At 37.3% G+C, this 19,693-nt stretch overlaps 1 protein-coding gene across 1 annotated transcript in view; it reads right to left on the reverse strand.

Annotated features, from left to right (window-relative positions):
* Positions 1-19,693, reverse strand: part of SELENOF (selenoprotein F) — a 55,687-nt gene that overhangs the window by 15,518 nt on the left and 20,476 nt on the right. Inside the window, exon 3 of the mRNA XM_027602746.2 lies at positions 10,191-10,254. Coding sequence (XP_027458547.1) covers positions 10,191-10,254 — 64 coding nt within the window. The remainder of the gene's footprint in view (positions 1-10,190; positions 10,255-19,693) is intronic.

Raw genomic sequence — 19,693 nt, forward strand, 5'->3', positions numbered from 1 at the left:
CTCCCTCTGACCCTCTTCTCTCTCGTGCTCTCTATCTCTCATTCCCTCTTTCTCAAATAAATAAAATCTTTAAAAAAAAAGAATAAAATACCTAGGAATAATTAAACCATGTAAGTCACACACTAATATTCTGAAAACTACAGGACACTGATGAAAGAAACTGAACATGACAAAAACAAATGGAAAGATATTCTGTGCTCATGAACTGGAGGAATTACAATTTTTTTTTTAAGGTTTTATTTGAGAGAGAGAGAGAGAGAGAGGGAGGGAGGGAGAGAGAAAACATGGGTGGGGGGGCGGGGCGGAGGGAGAAGCAGACTCTCTGCAGAGCAGGGAGCCCGATGCCAGGCTGGATCCCAGGACCCTGGGATCATGACCTGAACTGAAGGCAGATGCTTAACCGACTGGGCCACCCAGGCGCCCTGGAGGAATTACTACTATTAAAAATGTCCATATTACCCAAAACAATCTACAGTTTTGATGAAATCCCTATCAAATAGCATTTTTCACAGAACTAGAACAGATAATCCTAAAATTTGTATGGAAATGTAAAAGACCCTCAATAGCCAAAGTAATCTTCAGAAAGCAAAGCAAAGCTAGAGATGGCATGACCCCAGACTCCAAGCTACACTACAAAAGCCGCCGCAACCAAACAGTAGGGCACGAGCACAGAAACAGACACAGGCCACGGACTAGGATAGAGCCCAGAAAACAAACCCCTGCTTAAATGGTCAACTCATCTGTAGCACAATATACGACGGGAAAGAGACGGTAAGTTTAATAAATGGTGTTGGGAAAACTGGACAGGTATATGCAAAAGAATTAAACTGGACCAGTTTTTTTTTTTTATTTAAACTTTTTTTTAAAAGATTTTATTTATTTATTTGAGAGAGAGAGAATGAGAGAGAGAGAGCAAGAGAGGGAAGAGGGTCAGAGGGAGAAGCAGACTCCCCGCTGAGCAGGGAGCCCGATGCGGGACTCAATCCCGGGACTCCAGGATCATGACCTGAGCCCAAGGCAGTCGCTTAACCAACTGAGCCACCCAGGTGCCCTGGACCAGTTTCTTAAAACCATTCACAAAAATAAACTCGAAATGGATTAAGGACCTAAACGTGAGACCCGAAATCATTAAACTCCTAAAAGAAAACAAGGGCTATAATCTCTTGGATACTGGCCTTAGCAATGTATTTATGGAAATGTCTCCTCAGGTAAAGGAAACAAAAACTGTGGGGACTACACCAAAAACAAAAAGCCTCTGCACAGCATAGAAAACCATCGACAAACCAAAAGGCAACCTAGTGAACAAGTGAGGATATGCAAATGACACATGTGAAAATATACAACTCATCACCAAAAACCAAACAACTGATTAAAAACTGGGCAAAGGACCTAAATAGACATTTTTCCAAAGAAGACATATGCATGGCAAACAGACACATATGAAAAGATGTTATCACTGATCACCAGGTTAATGCAAAGCAAATCCCAATGAGATCACTTCACACCAATCAGAATGGCTAATATGAAAAGACAGAAAATAACAAGTGTTGGCTATGATGTGAAGAAAAGGGAACCCTCATGCACTGCTCATGGGAAAACAGTATGGAGGTTCCTCAAAAAAATTAAATAGAAAAACCATATGATCCACTTATTCCATTACAGGGTTATCCAAAGAAACGAAAACACAAACTTGAAAAGATACATGCACCCCCGTATGTTTGCTGCAGCACTACTTACAAAAGCCTAGATGTGGAAGCCACCCAAGTGTCCACTGATAGATGAATGGATAAAGTATATGTGGTATAGGAAGGTTCTGGTCCAAGATGGCAACTCAGGAAGACCCTGAACTCACCTTCTCCATGGACACATCAAACAGACACCTATTTATAGAGCAAGTCCTCCTGAGGAACTTAGGGCTGACTGAAAAGTTTCTGTACAGCAAAAGATAGAGAGCACAGCGAGAACGGCAGGAGAGAGGGTGGGGACGGCAGTGGGGAGGGAGAGTACTGAGGGTGAGCAGATTCATCTGTCTTGTGGCATAGTCTGCTGCACTGGCCCCTAGCCCACTGTAGCCCTGGATGTCCTGGGGCACAGAAAAAACGCTGAGGTTTAAAAGAGCAACTAGAACAGAAAGCAACTAGCCCCAGAACCTTGCCAGATAGTGAGAAAGCTGCTGGAACTCTCTCTGGGTCAAAAGAGCAGGTGAGTACCATAGTTTACATCCCCTCTCTACTGTGACAGTGCAGTCAAGACCAGGGCCCCCAGCCCACACCAGCCCAACACCCTGGGGCACAGGGTAGGGGTGGGGAGGGGAACGAGAGGAAAGGTGTTTAAAAGTTCAAGTAGAATTTAAAGATCCAGCACTAGAACTCTGCCAAATGGGGGGAGAGCTGCTGGCACTCTCTAGGTTGGAGGGGCTGGTGAGTGCCATGGTTTATGTTCTCCCTCTACCTTGATAACGTGGATGGGAGGAGGGTCCAGGTACCCTAACCAGCCTGTTGCTTCAGTGAGTCCTGGGTCCCTAGCCCACATCAACCCCAACCACCCCACCAAGCAGCTCCAGTACAGCGCACACCAGGACACCCCTGGTCAGTGCTCACTACAGATCCAGCAGCTGTGCCAATGTGACACAAACACAAAGCACTCCCTAACACTCCAGCCCCACACCTCTTTGGCTCCTAAACGCTTCCTAGGACACCCTTGGCACAGAGAGTACTGGGACCTTCTGGCTGTCACCTGGTTCAGCTCCAGGAACCCCGAGCCCATGCTGGCCCAGTTCTAGTCCCCTGCCAGGATACTCCCTGCACTGAGCATTCTGGGATACCCTGACCTTACCTACTTCAGCTTCAACTATCCCACAAGGTGCTTTCTGCCTGGAGAGCCCTGCGACAGCCACAACCCACATCCACTGCAGCTTTACCTGTCCTCTCAGGGCTCCCTGGGCACAGAGAACTCCAGGACCACCTTGGCCCATGCCTACTTCAGCTACGGATGTTCTACCAAAATGCCCCCTACAGAGAGTACCCTAGGACTCCCAGGCCCATGCCCCACCTTGCATCAAGCTGCCTTGCCAGGTGCCCTCTAGATGGAGAGCCCCAGGACACCCCAGCATGCACTTGATCAGCTTCACAGTCTACATAAGACCATTCCTCCAAGTTTAGAAGTAGCTGTTCTGCCTAATTCATAGAAACAAGCAGAATGGAGAGACAGAAGAATATGCTACCAAAGAAAGAATAAGACAGAACTTCAGGAAAAGAACTAAACGAAACATAGATAAGCAATGGTCTGATAAAGAATTTAGAAGTAATGATCATAAAGATGCTCACTGGACTGGAGAGAAGAGTGGAAGAACTAAGTGAGAACTTCAACAAAGAGAAAATATAAAAAAGAACCAGAGTTGAAGAATATAATAACTGAAATGAAAAATACACTGGGGGAATCAACAGTAGGTTAGCAGATGCAGAACAATGGATCATCGATCTTGAAGACAGGCTATGGAATGCAACCAAGCTGAAGAGCAAAATGAAAAAAAGAATTTTAAAAGTGAGTAGAGGGGCGCAGGTCTGTCTTAGTCTGGAGCGTGTGACTCTTGATCTTGGGGTCATGAGTTCAAGCCCCATGCTGGGTGTAGAGATTAATTAAATAAATAATACTTAAAAAAAAAGGATGAGTAAGAGGTGCCTGGCTGGCTCAGTTGCGGGAGCATGTGACTCCTGATCTCAGGATCAGGAGTTCAAGCCCCATGTTGGGCATGGAGCCTACTTAATTTAAAAAAAAAAAAAAAAAAAAAGACAAGTAGAGTTTAAGGGATTTCTTTGACAACATCATTTACATTATAGGGGTCCCAGAAGGAAAGAGAAAAAGGGGCAGAAAACTTATCTGAAGAAATAATAGCTGAAAATTTCCCTAACCTGGGGAAGGAAACAGACATGCAGGTTCAGAAAGAGTTCAAAACAAGATGAACCTAAGGAGAGCCACACCACTACATAAAATAATTAAAATGTCAAGTTTAAGATCAGGGAAAAATTTTAAAGCAGCAAGAAGAGAAGCAAAAAGTTATATACAAGGGAAACCCCATAAGGCTATTGGCTGAATTTTCAGCAAAAATGTTGCAGGCCAGAAAGCAGTGGCATGATATATTCAAAGTCCTGAAAAGGAAAATGAACCCTTCCTGCCCCGCCCAAACCCTACAACCTACCACCAAGGGTACTCTACAGGTACGATTATCATCCAGAATTGAAGCAGACACAAAGAGCTTCCCAGACAAAATTAAAGGAGTTCATCACCATTACACCAGCCTTATTAAGACATACTTCTAAACAACCAATGGGTCAACAAAGAAATCAAAGAGGAAATAAAAACACAGGAAGATGAATGAAAATGGAAATGCAATGGTTCAAAATCTATGGGTTGCAGCAAAAGCAATTCTAAGAGGGAAATTTATAGCAAAACAGGCTGACCTGTAAACGAGACAAGAAAAATCTCAAACAACCTTACACTTAAACTAGGACAAGAACAACAAACAAAACCCAAAGTTAGAAGAAAAAAAAGCTTTTAGAGCAGGAATAAACAGACTAAAAATACAGCATAAAAGATAATCAAAAATTGATAAAGCTTTAGTCATACTCATCAAGAGAGGACTCCAAATCAGAAATGAGAGACATAACAACCAACACCACAGAAAAACAAAAGATTTTAAGAGAAGACTATGAAAAATTATATGCCAACAAACTGAACAACCTAGAAGAAATGGAATACTTAGAAACATATAATCTTTCAAAACTGAATCAGGAAGGAAAACAGAAAACCTGAACAGCCCAATTAACTCTTAAAGGAATTGAACTGGTAATCAAAACACTTCCAACAAACAAGATTCAAGGAGTAGATGGCTTCACAGGTGAATTCTACGGAACATTTCAAGACTTCGTAACTATTCTCAAACTATTCCAAAAAATAAAGGAAGATACATTCCATTAGGTCAGTGTTAACCTTGATACCAAAAAAAAGTAAATTACAGGCCAATATCTGATTAACATAGATGCAAAAATCCTCAATAAATTATTCAGTCAACAATACATTAAAGGGAACATTCACCACAGTCAAGTGGGGTTTATTCTAGAGACGCAAGGAAGGTTCAATATTCACAAAACAGTCACTTTGATACACTACATCACCGAGACAAAGGATAAAAACCAAATGATCATCTCAACAGATACAGAAAAAGCCTTTGACAAAATCCATTATTCACGATAAAAACTCTCAACAAAGTGGGTTTAGAGGGAACATACCTCAACATAATAAAGGCCATATAAAAAAAAACAACCACCCAAAGGCAACATCATCACAATGGTGAAACACTGAGAGCTTTTCCTCTAAGATCCAAAACAAGACAAGGATGTCCACTGCTGTCTTGCCTCTTTTATTCCACATACTCCTGGAGGTCCTAGTTGCAGCAATCAGATAAGAACAAGAGATAAAAGGCAAAGAAATTGTTAAGAAAGAAGTAAATCTGCCACTATATGCAGATGACATGATATGCCACTATTTGCAGATGACATACTATATATAGAAAAATCTGAAGACTCCGCCAAAAAACTATTAGAATTGATAGTGAGGTCAGTAAAATTTCAGGATATACAATTAATATACAGGTTATAGTTTTAAACATTAACAATGAAGTAGCAGAAAGAGAAATAAAGAAAACAATCCCACTGCACCAAAAAGAATAAAATACTTAGGAACAAACTTAACAAAAGACATGGAAGACCTGCACTCTAGAAAGTATAAAACATTTGTGATAGAAATTAAAGATGACATAAAAAAATGGAAAGAGATACCATGCTAATGGACTGGGAGAATTGATATTGTGAAATGTCCATACTACTCAAAGCAATCTACAGAGTTGACAAAATCCCTATCAAAACACCAACAGCATTTTCACTGAACTACAAATCATCCTAAAATTTGTATGGAACCACAGAAGACCCTGAACAGCCAAAGCATTCTTTTTTTTTAAAAAAAATATTTTATTTATTTATTTGAGAGAGAGAATGAGATAGAGAGAGCATGAGAGGGGGGAGGGTCAGAGGGAGAAGCGGACTCCCTGCTCAGCAGGGAGCCCGATGCGGGACTCGATCCCGGGACTCCAGGATCATGACCTGAGCTGAAAGCAGTCGCTTAACCAACTGAGCCACCCAGGCATCCACAGCCAAAGCAGTCTTGAGAACAAAGCTGGCTGTATCAAAATCCTAGATTTCAAAATATAAGCTGTACTAATCAAGAGTATGGTGCTGGCATAAAAACAGACACACAGACCAATAGACCAGAATAGAAAGTCAAGAAAAAACCCCCATGCTTATATGGTCAATTAATCTATAACAAAGGAGGCAAAACATACAAGGGAGAAAGACCATCTCTTCAACAAATAGTACTGGGAAAACTAGACAGCTACATGTAGAAGAATAAAACTAGACCACTGTCTTACACCACACGGAAAAATAAACCCAAAATGATTCAAAACCTAAATGGGATACCTGAAATCATCAAAGTCCTAGAAAAACACACAGGCAGCAATCTGTTTGACATCAGCCTTAGCAACATTTTTCTAGGTGTCTCCTCAGGCAAGGGAAACAAAAGCAAAAATAAACTATTGGGACCATACCAAAACAAAAAGCTTATGCACAGCAAAGAAAACCATCAACAAAATGAGACGGCAACCTACTGAATGGGAGAAGATACCTGCAAATGATATATCTGATAAGGAGTTAATATCTAAAATATATAAAGAACTTATATAGAACTCAACACCAAATAAACTGGGCAGAGGGCCTAAAAAGACATTTTTACAAAAAGACAGATGGCAAACACACATAAAATGATGATGAACAGCACTAATCATCAGGGAAATGCAAATCAAAATCACAATGACATATCACCTTATCCTGTCAGGATGGTTAGAATCAAAAGGAAATAAAAAGTGATGGTGAGGATGTGGAAAAAAAGGAACTCTCATGCACTGCTGGTGAGAATGTAAATTGGTGCAGTCATTGTGAAAACAGTATGGAGGTTCCTCAAAAAATTAAAAAACAGAAATACCATATATTCCAATTAATTCCACTACTGGGTATTTACCCAAAGAAAACAAAAACACTAATTTAAAAACTATGTATTCCTATGTTTACTGCAGTATTATTTGCAATAGCCAAGACACGGAAGCAACCGAAATGTCCATTGATAAATGAATGGATAAAGAAGATGTAGTACACACACACACACACACACACACACACACACACACACACACTGAAATATTACTCAGCCATAAAAATGGATGAGATATTGCCATTTGCACAATATGAAAGGACCTAAAGGGTACTGTGGTAAGTAAAATAAGTCAGAGAAGACAATTATATGATTTCACTTACAAGGAGAATCTAAAAAACAAAACTAATAAATTCAAGCAGAAACAGACAATAAATACAGAGAACTGATGGCTGCCAGAAGAGGTGTGGTGGGGAGATGGGTAAAATGGAAGAATGGGAGTAGAAGAGATGGGCTTCCAGTTACAGAATGAGTGAGTCATAGGGAAGGTAGTCAATGGTATTGTAATAGCATTGTATGACAACTCACCCATGGTAAGTATAGCGTAAGGTACAGACTTGTCAAATTACTATGTTGTATGCCTGAAACTAAAGTAAAATTGTGTGTCAGCTATATTTTAATTAAAAAAAAAAGTGTGGAATACACAATGGAATATTACTCAGCTATAGAAAAGAATGAGATATTTCCGTTTGCGACAACATGGATGGATCTAGAAGGATTAAGTTAAGTGAAATAAGCCAGAGAAAGACAAATACCATATCATTTCACATATATGTGGAATCTAAAAAATAAGTGAAATAAATAATCAAAAAATGAACAGATTCTTAAATACAGAGAACTGGTGGTTGCCACAGAGGAAGTGGATGGAGGGGTTGGGCGATTAAGGGGGTTAAGAGATAGCAGCTTCCAGTTATAAAAGAAGTAGTAAGTCACAGAGATAAAAAGAATACAGTCAATAATGTTGTAATAACATTGTATGGTGTCAGATGATGATGACACTTAATGTGGTTAGCACTGTGTAATATATAAAATTATCAAAGCTGTACACGGGAAACACTGTATGTCAATTATACTTCAATATTAAAAATATTAAGGATTACAAGGAAGTATTCATACTTATACAACCAAAACATGGAAATTAGAAGAATCTTAGGAGCTGGACCTGGAATTGGCTTTGGAATATAATCTGGGACATTTTTTCCCCCACAAATACTGAGTGGTTTAAGTTCAATAAAATGTTTCAAAATTTAGTTCTCTCTTCTGGAATTATTTAACATTAATTTTCTTTTCTGTTTTATGACATGGGTATTTTAAATTAAGTGAATTAAAAAAATTACAATTATTGTAAGATAAAGTATAGTGAAAGTTATGATAATCCCAGAGGCTAGTGGATATTGATGACAAAGACAATGCAAAGATGACATGAAAATTAGCTTGGTATGTGTAATTACTGTAAAAAGTGAAACTGTCCTTTATGCCCTATTCCAGAATATCTTTAAGATAGTGAGTCTGAAAGTGGGAATATAATAATGGTTATACTTAAAATATACAGCTCCTCACAGACTCAGAAAACATTGGCATTATAAATAATTATATTGAATATGGCTATGCATTACAGAAATAAATCACTTTCATTTAAAAAAAACTTGTGTGTTAAATATTTATACATAGAATTAAAATCCAGCCAGTTGTTTTCAAAAGGAAAAGACAGTATGACTACATGTACCCAAAGTATGATAATTTAACTATATATAAGAAATATATAGAATTAAGTTCCACTACAAGGATTGATAAACTCCACTCAAGCTTTAAAGACTGAACTTCCAACTGTAGAAATTAGTACCAAAGACATAATAAAATCTGGTATCACAAATAAGGCTAATTGTGGTATCAAAGTTACTCTTAACCTCATGAAAATCTAAGTCACAAAAGATTATTAATAAAACAAGTCAGTAAGTGTGAATAATATAATTAAAAAGCAATTTCTAGGAATAAGGGTGATCAAACTATCATTTAGAGAAGTGATATAAAAACCAAAACCAACTGTGGTACAATTCTGAGTGTGCTGAAGGCAAAAAAAAAAATCAGCAGGAGGAATTTTTTTGCCTAAGCAGAAGTAGATATATTCTGTGCTATATTAGAATATGTTTATTCTGACAAAGAATGTATTTAATTAGATGTGTATCTGCTTTGGGCCTCATACAAAATGTCCCCAAGCCAAACTATTACTCTATTACATTTCTGTGCCAAAAAGAGCAATACATTATTATAAATAATTCTAGGTCAGCAATAAAGGGCATGTATGAATATAGGCAATTTAAAAGATACTAAGTCCAAAAAATTCTCTTGCCATTAAGTAAACAAGGTGAGAAGCCATGAGAAAGTTAGCATAAATAAAAACAAGGTATATAAACTGAGCACTTATGTATTTGTTATATAAAAAAAATAGCTTCATTACCTTTATACAATTTCAGTTTATAAAACTGATTTTCAAATGACATGCCAGGACAGAATAGAAAAGTCTTAGTCCAAGTCTTTCTGGAGATGCAAAGCTCCATTACAATTTGATGTCAACCAGAAGGATACATTTTCACAATTATCCTGTCATATGTTTATCCTTAAAATTCCCTGAGAGGAACGCACATGGGTGACTGCCTCTCCTCTGCACCTCAAGCTCTATGGTAATTAATTCTCTTCTTCACGGTTTCTCACTTACTTCAACTCTCCCTTATGAGCATTTTATATAAATCAGTTTACATTTAAGATGTATTAGAATGGTGTGTTACTTAAAGGGATTACATTTATATCTGGTAAAGCAAAGGCTCCTGTAAAATTTACATTTAAGGAGAGGCTCTCCTAAGAAAATAACCACTTCATCATGTGTTGTATCATATATTATGCTTAAAGTAACCTTGTATTCAACAATTACTATAAAACTCTACCTCCATGAAAACAAAATGTGGAAAAAATACACTGCTGAGAAAGTATAATCCTAAAAAATTTATTCTTGGGAATATTTAATGAAAGTATTCTTGTAAAATGTTGGTTTTAAATTAAAGTGAGAATTTACTGGAGATAATTTTACATACCTTGGACTTGAGGGAACCTCCCCAATTTTCATCCACAAACTTCAAGAATAGCACCTGCATAAAGCTACAAAAGGAAAAACAAGAATTTAAAAAACTGGTATAATTTTAAGATTTTATTTATTTTGGAGAGAGAGAGAGAGAGAGAGAGAGAAAGAGACAGACGGCATGCATGAGTGGGGATGGGAGGGCAGAGAGGGAGGGTGAGAATCTTTCAAGCAGACTCAACACTGGGAGCCTAACGTGAGGTTCAATCCCACGACCCTGAGCCAAAATCAAGAGCTGGAAGCTTAACCAACTTTGCCACCCAGGCGCCCCCATTATAATTTTTAAAATGTAGTTATTTCAGTTAAAATAAATATTACAGATAAACAGGTAAGAGAATCAAATGTTCAGAGCTGGAGAGAACTATGTAGTTCCAGTGTGATAAAAGAGGAAATAGAGGCCCATGGATATTACATGATTGAGGAATTTAAGCCCTACTTGGAAAAAGATTGAAGGAGATGTGGAGAATGGACAATGAATTTGAATAGGTAAGATGTCCTTGTAAATTCTTCACAAAATTCTAAAGATTTCCTATAGTTCTTTAGAATGCTAAATTGAACACAGGTTTGTATTCATCTATCCATCATAGATAAATAGCTATGGATATGGCCATGGATATTCTTTCTGGTTGGTTAAAATTAAGCAATCAATGTTTTAAACAAAACAAAACCTCAACACCTTTAAAAATTATAGTATATACTATGTAAAGATATTAAAAACTAGTAAAATATTATTAGAAAGAATTTTTGTTAAAGATTTATTTATTTGAGAGAGAGGGAGAGAGATCCTGCGCATGTGTGTGGGGAGACGGACAGAGGCAGCCCAAGGTGGGGCTCTATCTCACAAACCATGAGATCATGACATCACGACCTGAGCCAAAACCAAGAATGGACGCTTAACTGACTGAGCCACCCAGGCACCCCTCGTTAGAAAGAATTTAAATGCAAATATTTTCCCTTAATGAAATTCACTTGAAATGAATTAAATGATAAATACTGCTTTTCCAGCTATATAGAACCTGCACAATTTATAGTAAAAGCTCATTACAAAAACACTCTAATGCAAAAATTTTATTGCAATGAATTCAGATGAAATGGATTCAATGGAAAAACATCACTTTTTTTTCAGCTGTAGAGCCTGCCCATTCTTTTTGTAGTGACACGGGGATGCTAGGGTTCTAAGAGAAGGCAGGCAATTATAAAAACATACTATATCCATTTTATTTCTTGCTGGCTTTTACACTTTTTTTTATTGTAGGTCTAAGAGCTAAAGATGGATTTTACTTTTTAAGTTCTAAAACAGCATACATATCCCATGCACTATGAACTATGATTATTTTAAATACTTTGGAAAATATAAAGAAGTACAGAGTAGAAATTAGAAATTTACTTTAATTCCATCTATACCCAAGAGATAATGATATATATATTTTAAACATTTTGGAGATTCCGAACTAGATCAATAGTTTTTAAATTTTTGAGGATCACAGATACTTTTGAGAATCTGATGAACTTTTGCTTTGAGCTATTCATGGACTCTCTAAAACCACTAATGGATTTCAGATTAAGAACTCTGATGATCTCCAAAGATTCCCTGCAGCATTAAAATTTGATATTAGGGAGATCTAATTTTTTTAGTTAATCTTGTTAGACAAGCCCCCAGAATATCTTTAAAAATATCAGCCCATATTACCAATAAGGTCATGAAAAGATGTTCAACATCACTAATCATTAGGGAAAAGCAAATCAAAACCCCAATGAGCTATCATTTCACACTAGATAGGACGGCTATTATTAAAAACAACACAGAAAACCAGTGGTGGTGAAGATGTGGAAAAATTAGAACCCCTGGGCACTGTTGTTGGTAAAGCGGTATAGCCACTACAGAAAATAAAAAGGTGGTTCCTTAAAAAATTAAAAATAGAATTATACGATTCAGCAGTTCCACTTCTAGCCCAAAGTCAGAAGCAACCCAAATGTCTATTGACAAATGGTTAAACAAAATGATATATACATATAATGAAATACTCAGTCTTAAAAAGAGAAAATTATGACACATGCTATAACATGGATGAATCTTGCAGACAGTAGGCTAAGTTAAAGCAATTACAAAAGGATAAATACTGTATGATTCCACTTTTATGAGGTACTTAGAGCAGTCAAGTTGAGAGAAAGTAGAACGGTGGTTGCCAGGGGCTGGGGGAGGGAAGGATAGGAGCTACTGTATACTGAGAATGGAGTTTCAGTTTAGGAAGATGAAAAAGTTCTGGAGATACATGTGCACTTAAAAATAGTTAAAATGGTGAAGTTCATGTTATGTATATATTACCAGAAGAAAGTTAAAAAAGTACTAAGGCCAGTTAAAATTTGGTTATTAGATTTAGCTTTTATTTGTAAGTCTGTGATCCCTTGGAGATTCCATTACCTTACATAATAGCATTTCTCTACACCCGTTTCCCAATATTCTCCATATCATGACACGTGGAAAATGGTTAACAACTTCATGGAGCACTGGGGCAAGAGGAGGCTGCTTATAGCTGGAGATGCCTAGCTTGGTGGGCCCTGTGCATCCCCAGTCCCTATTTGGCTGTCTCAAGGACTCAAGGATTCTGCATCCCAGCAGACTTGTAAGGCATTCGTGGAAAGCACTTCTCTGTACCACAAAACAACTGGTTAAAAATACTAGAAACGTGTTCTTTAATGAATAGGCAGCTCAAATGTGACTTTGTCCAGGAAAACGTTTGTTGATTTCCTATCCTGCAGGTACTTTTTGCAGAATTCTTTTTTTTTTTTTAAGATTTTATTTGACAGAGACAAAGTGTGCACACACATGCATGCACAAGCAGGGGGGAGCAGCAGAGGGAGAGCAGCAGAGGGAGAGGGAGAAGCATGCTCTCTGCGGAGCAGGGAGCCCGATACGGGGCTTGATCCCCAGGACCCCTGGATCCTGACCTGAGTCAAAGGCAGACTCTTAACCGACTGAGCCACCCAGGTCCCCTGAGAATTCTGTTCTTATAATGTACTATAAATATTCTATAACTTAACTGTGGAGAGGAAATGTTTTATCATAACTACCTCCAGAACTAGACACAAAGCTTCATGTATGAGTGTTGAATGAAGAGAATTATTCATTTAACAGAATTAATTACTTTTTCATTACATAACTTTAAAAATATTTTGAGTTCCTTTGACATACTTGTAGAGTACGTTGTGCTTAGTTTCAGTTTAGGGTAAACAAAAAGAAAATTTATCTCAGAGCCGCCTAACATTATTTGTTTTTTTTTTTTTTTTTTAAGATTTTATTTATTTGACACAGAGAACACAAGCAGAGGGAGAGAGAGGGAGAAGCAGGCTCCCTGCTGAGCAAGGAGCCCGATGTGGGACTCGATCCCAGGACCCTGGGATCATGACCTGGGCTGAAGGCAGCCGCTTAACCGACTGAGCCACCCAGGCGTCCCGCCGCCTAACATTATTAATACCAAATTCTAAAAGCATTAGTTTTTTTTAAAGATTTTATTTATTTGACAGAGAGAGAGAGAGAGAGAGAGAGAGAGAGAGAGAGAGAAAGAGAGCACAAGCAGGGAGAGGGAGAAGCAAGCTCCCTGCTGAGCAGAGCCCTGCCAGAGGGCCCGACATGGGGCTCGATCCCAGGACCCTGGGATCATGACCTGAGCTGAAGGCAGATGCTCAACGACTGAGCCACCCAGGTTCCCCTAAAAGCATTAATTTGTGATGCTAGTTGACATTTTACTTATCAATTTGTGGTGTTCATAGAAAAACACTGGTTTTTCATGGTGAATAAGTAAATGAAATTAACTACAAATTATGATACGTTTTCAGTGACATAATCATAAGCATCTTGGGCATCACACAAATTCACATAAGAAAATATATGCTACTTATAACAGGAATTCTCTAGGGCACAAAGGATGAAAGGATTTAAAAAGGTTAAACTTGTAGTTCCTTGACTTTCCCCCTTAGCATCTAGACTTTTTAAAGTAACATCACTGGCATAGAAAAAATGCTGACCTTCAACATTTGTGGAAAACTACCCAATGGAAGAGAAATCAAAAAAGTTAGGTAACTTTTATAGAGCAAGCTTATTTTTTAAATACCAAGTTGGTAGCCCTCTTTTTTGTAGGCCTCAAGAAGCTCATTTGTGTAGACAATCTATCTCTAGACACTAGTAGGTCCTTATTCCATTATATTATACTGACCCAAATAATTTAAATGGAAACACATGAACACCTTTAGAAAAATATAAAAATGACATGCAAAATTGCATTTTTTCCCTTGGGAGTCCACACATATTTCCGTATAAGTTATGATTAATAGGTTTTCTTAAACTTTCTAAACCATCCTCCCAATGGAAAGCAAAAAATAAACTACTTCAGCTCTATAACTAATTTGCCTTATTAGTAACATGACTTTTGAATCCAATTTCCACCTCATTTAAAAATAAGTGGTTTCTAAAACTGAATTATAATTAACAATAGTGTTATATTAGTTTCAGGTGTACAATACAGTGATTCAATTCTATACATTACTCAGTGCCCATCAAGATAAGTGTACTGTTAATCCCCTTTATTTATTTCAGCCATCCCTCTACCCACCTCCACTCTGACAGCCACCAGTTTGTTCTCTGTATTTAAGTCTGTTTTTTTGTTTTTCTTTGTTCATTTTCTTTCTTAAATTCCACGAGTGAAATAATATGGTATTTGTCTTTCTCTAACTTACTTCACTTAGTATTATATCCTCTAGATCCATCCATGTTGTAGTGAGTGGCAAGATTTCATCTTTTATGGTTAATATTCCACTGTGTGTGAGCGTGAAAGTGTGTGCCTGTGTGTATACATACACCACATCTTTATCCATTCACCCTTCGATGGACACTTGGGTTGCTTCCATATCTAGGCTATGGTAGATAACGCTGCAATAAACACAGGGATGCCTATATCTTTGAATTAGTGTTTTCATTTTCTTTGGGTAAATACCCAGTAGTGGAATTACTGGATCATATGGTAATTCTATTTTTAAAGTTTGAGGGAAACTTCATACTGTTTTCTGCAGTGGCTACACCAATTTGTATTCCCACCAACAGTGCATGAGCGCTCCTTTTTCTCCATTTATTTGCCAACACTTGTTATTTCCAACAAGAGGGTATAAAAATTCTAAGTATCTATGCACCCAACATAGGAGCACCTAAATCCATAAAGCAATTATTAACAGACATAAAGGAAGAAATTTATGGTAACACAGTAATAGTAAGGGACTTTTATTTTTTTAAAGATTTTATTTATTTATTTGACAGAGAGAGAGCGAGAGAGGGAACACAAACAGTGGGAGTGGGAGAGGGAAAAGCAGGCTTCCCGTGGTGCAGGGAGCCCGATGTGGGGCTCGATCCCAGCACCCTGGGATCATGACCTGAGCTGAAGGCAGACGCCTAACGACTGAGCCACCCAGGCGCCCCAGTAACGGACTTTAATACCAACTTACATCAATGGACAGATCATCCAGACAGAAAATCAACAAGGAAACAGTGGCTATGAATGGCACATTAGACCACATGGGCCTAACCGATGTATTCAGAACATTCCATCCAAACAGAGGAATACTTTTTTTTTTTTTAAAGATTTTATTTAAGAGTGTGCGTGAGGGGCAGGGGCAGAGGGAGAAGGAGAGAGAATTCTAAGCAGATTCTGTGCAAGCGCTGAACCCTATGTGGGGCTGATTTTCACGACCTCGAGATCACTACCTGAGCCAAAATCAATAGTCAGATGCTTACCCAACCGAGCCATCCAGGAGCCCCTACACATTCTCTTCAAGTGCATATGGAATATTCTCCAGAAAAGATTACATGTTAGGCCACAGACAAGTCCAAATACATTTGAAAAGACTGAAATCGTATCACGCATCTTTTCTGACCACAGTGGTATGAAAATCATTCAAAAAAAAATCTGGAAAGAACACCAATAGATGGAGGCTAAATAACAACATGCTACTAAACAATGAATGGATCTACTAAGAAATCAAAGATACTGAAAGATACATGGAGACAAATGAAAATGAAAACACAAGGATCCAAAATTCTTGGGATACACTTAAACCTAAAGGAGACAGAAAAAGAAGAAACACAGCCCAAAGACAGTAGGAGGGAGGAAATCATACAAATTAGAGCAGAAATAAATACATGGAGACTAAAAACCCAATAGGACAGATCACTAAAACCAGGAGCTGGTTCTTTGAAAAGATGAACAAAACTGATAAATCCTCAGCCAGACTCATCAAAAAAAAAAAAAAAAAAAAAAAAAAGAGAGAGGACTCAAAATCACAAATGGAGGAGAATTAACACCATAGACATACAAAGGATTATAGGAGATTATTATGAAAAATTTTATGCCAACAAATTGGACAATCAAGAAATGGATAAATTTCTTGAAATATATAACCTTTCAAAACTGAATCACTAAGAAATAGAAAATTTGAACAGACCAATTACTAGCAATGAAATTGAATCAGTATTCAAAAAAACTCCCAAAAAACAAGTCCAGGACCAAATGGCTTTACAGATGTATTCTACCAAACATTTAAAGAATACCTATTCCTCTCAAACTGTTCCAAAAAACAGAAGAGGAAGGAAACCTTCCAAATTCGTTCAACGAGACTAGCATTACCCTGATACCAAAACCAGATAAAGACACTACAAAAAGGAAAACTAGAGGCCACTATCTCTGATGACTGTGGATGCAAAAATCCTCAAGATATTAGCAAACTGAATCCAACAATATATTAAAAAAATTATTCACCATGATCAAGAGGGATGTATCCCAGGAATGCAAAGGCGATTTGATATTCACAAATCAATCAGTGTGATCCACCACATTCACAAAATGAAGGATAAAAACCGTATTATCTTCTCAATATGCAAAAAAAGCATTTGACAAAGTACAACATTCATTCATGATAAAAACTCTAACAAGCAGACTTAGAGGAAACATACCTTAGGTCATGTATAATAATTTTTTCCCTCTCATATAAACCTGACCAACCTCTTGTTTTAAATTTTTAGGGCTAATGAGGTTTTTATATATAGCCAACAGCCAAAATCTTAATTTTGTGGTGTTAACTTGCTGTAATTAAAGTAAAACCATGTGGCTGCAAAATGGTTCAGATTAACAGGCAAGACAAAACAAAAGAGGTCTATGCAGTTTCTTACCAGATAACTAGATTACAAAATAAGTTGATTTAGAACACTGAACAAAGGTGACACTTTTGAGTTATGTAAATTTTCTGAATTAAAAAAAAAAAAGGCATTGCATTTGTTAACTTTTACTGTGCCTTCATACCACCACCACCAATCTGTAAGCTTGCTCCATGTCAGACCTAAATTAGGATACTTGGGGATAAGATTCAGGTATCAGTACTTTAATTACCATTACTACTTTTAAAGGTACCCAAGTGATTGTAATGAACAGCCAGAGATGAGAATTACTGCCTTGGACTATACTCAAGTATTAATAAGGCAAAAATTGCAAAATGAACAAACAGTAGGCTTTTGCTCAAGAGACTGACCAATTCTAAAAGATAAACCAAGTAAGCACTGACTAGAGCAAGACAACTGCTATAATACTGTTTACTTCCCTTATGAAACACTGCTTACAGCCATATACTCTTATTTTCGAAATCCTTTCATCTAAAGGCAAAACTTTAATATTAATGAAATTCTGTACTATCAGAAAAAATTGAAAAAACTTTGAATATTAAGTAGCAATATGAAGAAAATGCTCTAATGTTAGGTGAACAAAAGGAAAAATTTTAACTGTCGAACAGAATTCAGATATGGGGCGGGTAACTATTTTATAGGTCTACTGAAGGCTTGCCCTTAAATGTAGGGATTTAAAAATAAGGAGGTATGGCTAGAACATGACGAAAGCAGAATATTACAGTATTTAGAGCTCTTAAATAAAAACAATTATGATGCACTCAAATATATAAGTGAGCCATTCTTCCAACCATTAATTGCATCCAGCGTAATTTCTTAAAACCAACTTTACTCCTTTTTTATAGTAGAAAAATATATCATACAGAAGCTATTTTTAGCAAAATTTGTCCAGTTAATTCTTAGGGAAAATGTTTTCAACCAAAACTGTATATTTAGTAATCTGCTAATGTCTTAAATTTTAATTCATTATTCATCATCAAATCGTTCCCATCTTTTTGGGGGTGCCTGGGTGGCTCAGTTGGTTAAGCATCTGCCTTCAGCTCAGGTCATGATCCTAGGGTTCTGGGATAGAGTCCCGTGTCAGGCTCCCTGCTCAGGAGGGAGATTGCTTCTCCCACTCCAGCTCCCCTCCTGCTGTGCTCTCTCTCTCTCTGTCAAATAAATAAAATCTTAAAAAAATCATTCCCATATTTTTAAATATTTTTTAAAGTGCATAGAGTGCTAGAAGCAACAAGCTACAATTACATATGGACAATTAGGGCACTAAATTTTTTGAGATCCAGTAGTAAAGCTTTTGTCAAGATTTCACTTCAAGTCACTGAAGCAGCAGATGTGTAAGGCAATTGGTTTATCTGCTGACACTTCCATATACGTTGACTAATGGTATTCTTGCAAAGGAACAATGAATGAATATGGAGGATTAGGGAAATAAGTTCAGCTTTACAATTTTAGCAAACGAAGCTGGTAAATATAATTCTCTAATACTATATCCTTGAGATTACACTATTTTTAAGGTGCTTTCTAATGAACTCTGAAAAAAAACAAAGGAACGACTATGTCTAAGGAAGCTTAGTTTAAAGCTTATTCTACTACACTATTAAAGTGCTATTTAATTTTGTATTTTGTATCTTTAGTTTCTGCCTTGAGATTGAGAAAGCTACTAAACAAGCAAGGTAACATCTACCTTAATTTAAATTAAGTTCTGAGAAAGTAAGAATACACTGGGGGAATCTGTCATTAAGATACAATCACTGTTCCATTAAAAAGCTCATTGAAAATGTATTAAAATAAAGTACAACAAAATGAAACAAAAACCAAGAAATAAAATGTTTCTTTGACATCACCACATTCTAAATTAGACAATTCCAACTATGAAATCGGAGGGAAAACAGAACAAGGTTTCTTCCAATATTGTGACGAATAATAGAATTTGTTCATGTACCTAAAACAAAGAGAATTTCATAACCAAGACTTAGGACTGTAATGATTAGACTTTCTTTTTTTTTTTTTTTTTAAAGATTTTATTTATTTATTTGAGAGAGAGAGAATGAGAAATAGAGAGCACGAGAGGGAAGAGGGTCAGAGGGAGAAGCAGACTCCCTGCTGAGCAGGGAGCCCGATGTGGGACTCGATCCCAGGACTCCAGGATCATGACCCGAGCCGAAGGCAGTCGCTTAACCAACTGAGCCACCCAGGCGCCCATGATTAGACTTTCACCTGAAAACAAATACACCCACAGA

This window comes from Zalophus californianus, chromosome 4 (genome assembly GCF_009762305.2).
Source record: "Zalophus californianus isolate mZalCal1 chromosome 4, mZalCal1.pri.v2, whole genome shotgun sequence".
NCBI classification, from domain to species: Eukaryota; Metazoa; Chordata; class Mammalia; order Carnivora; family Otariidae; genus Zalophus; species Zalophus californianus.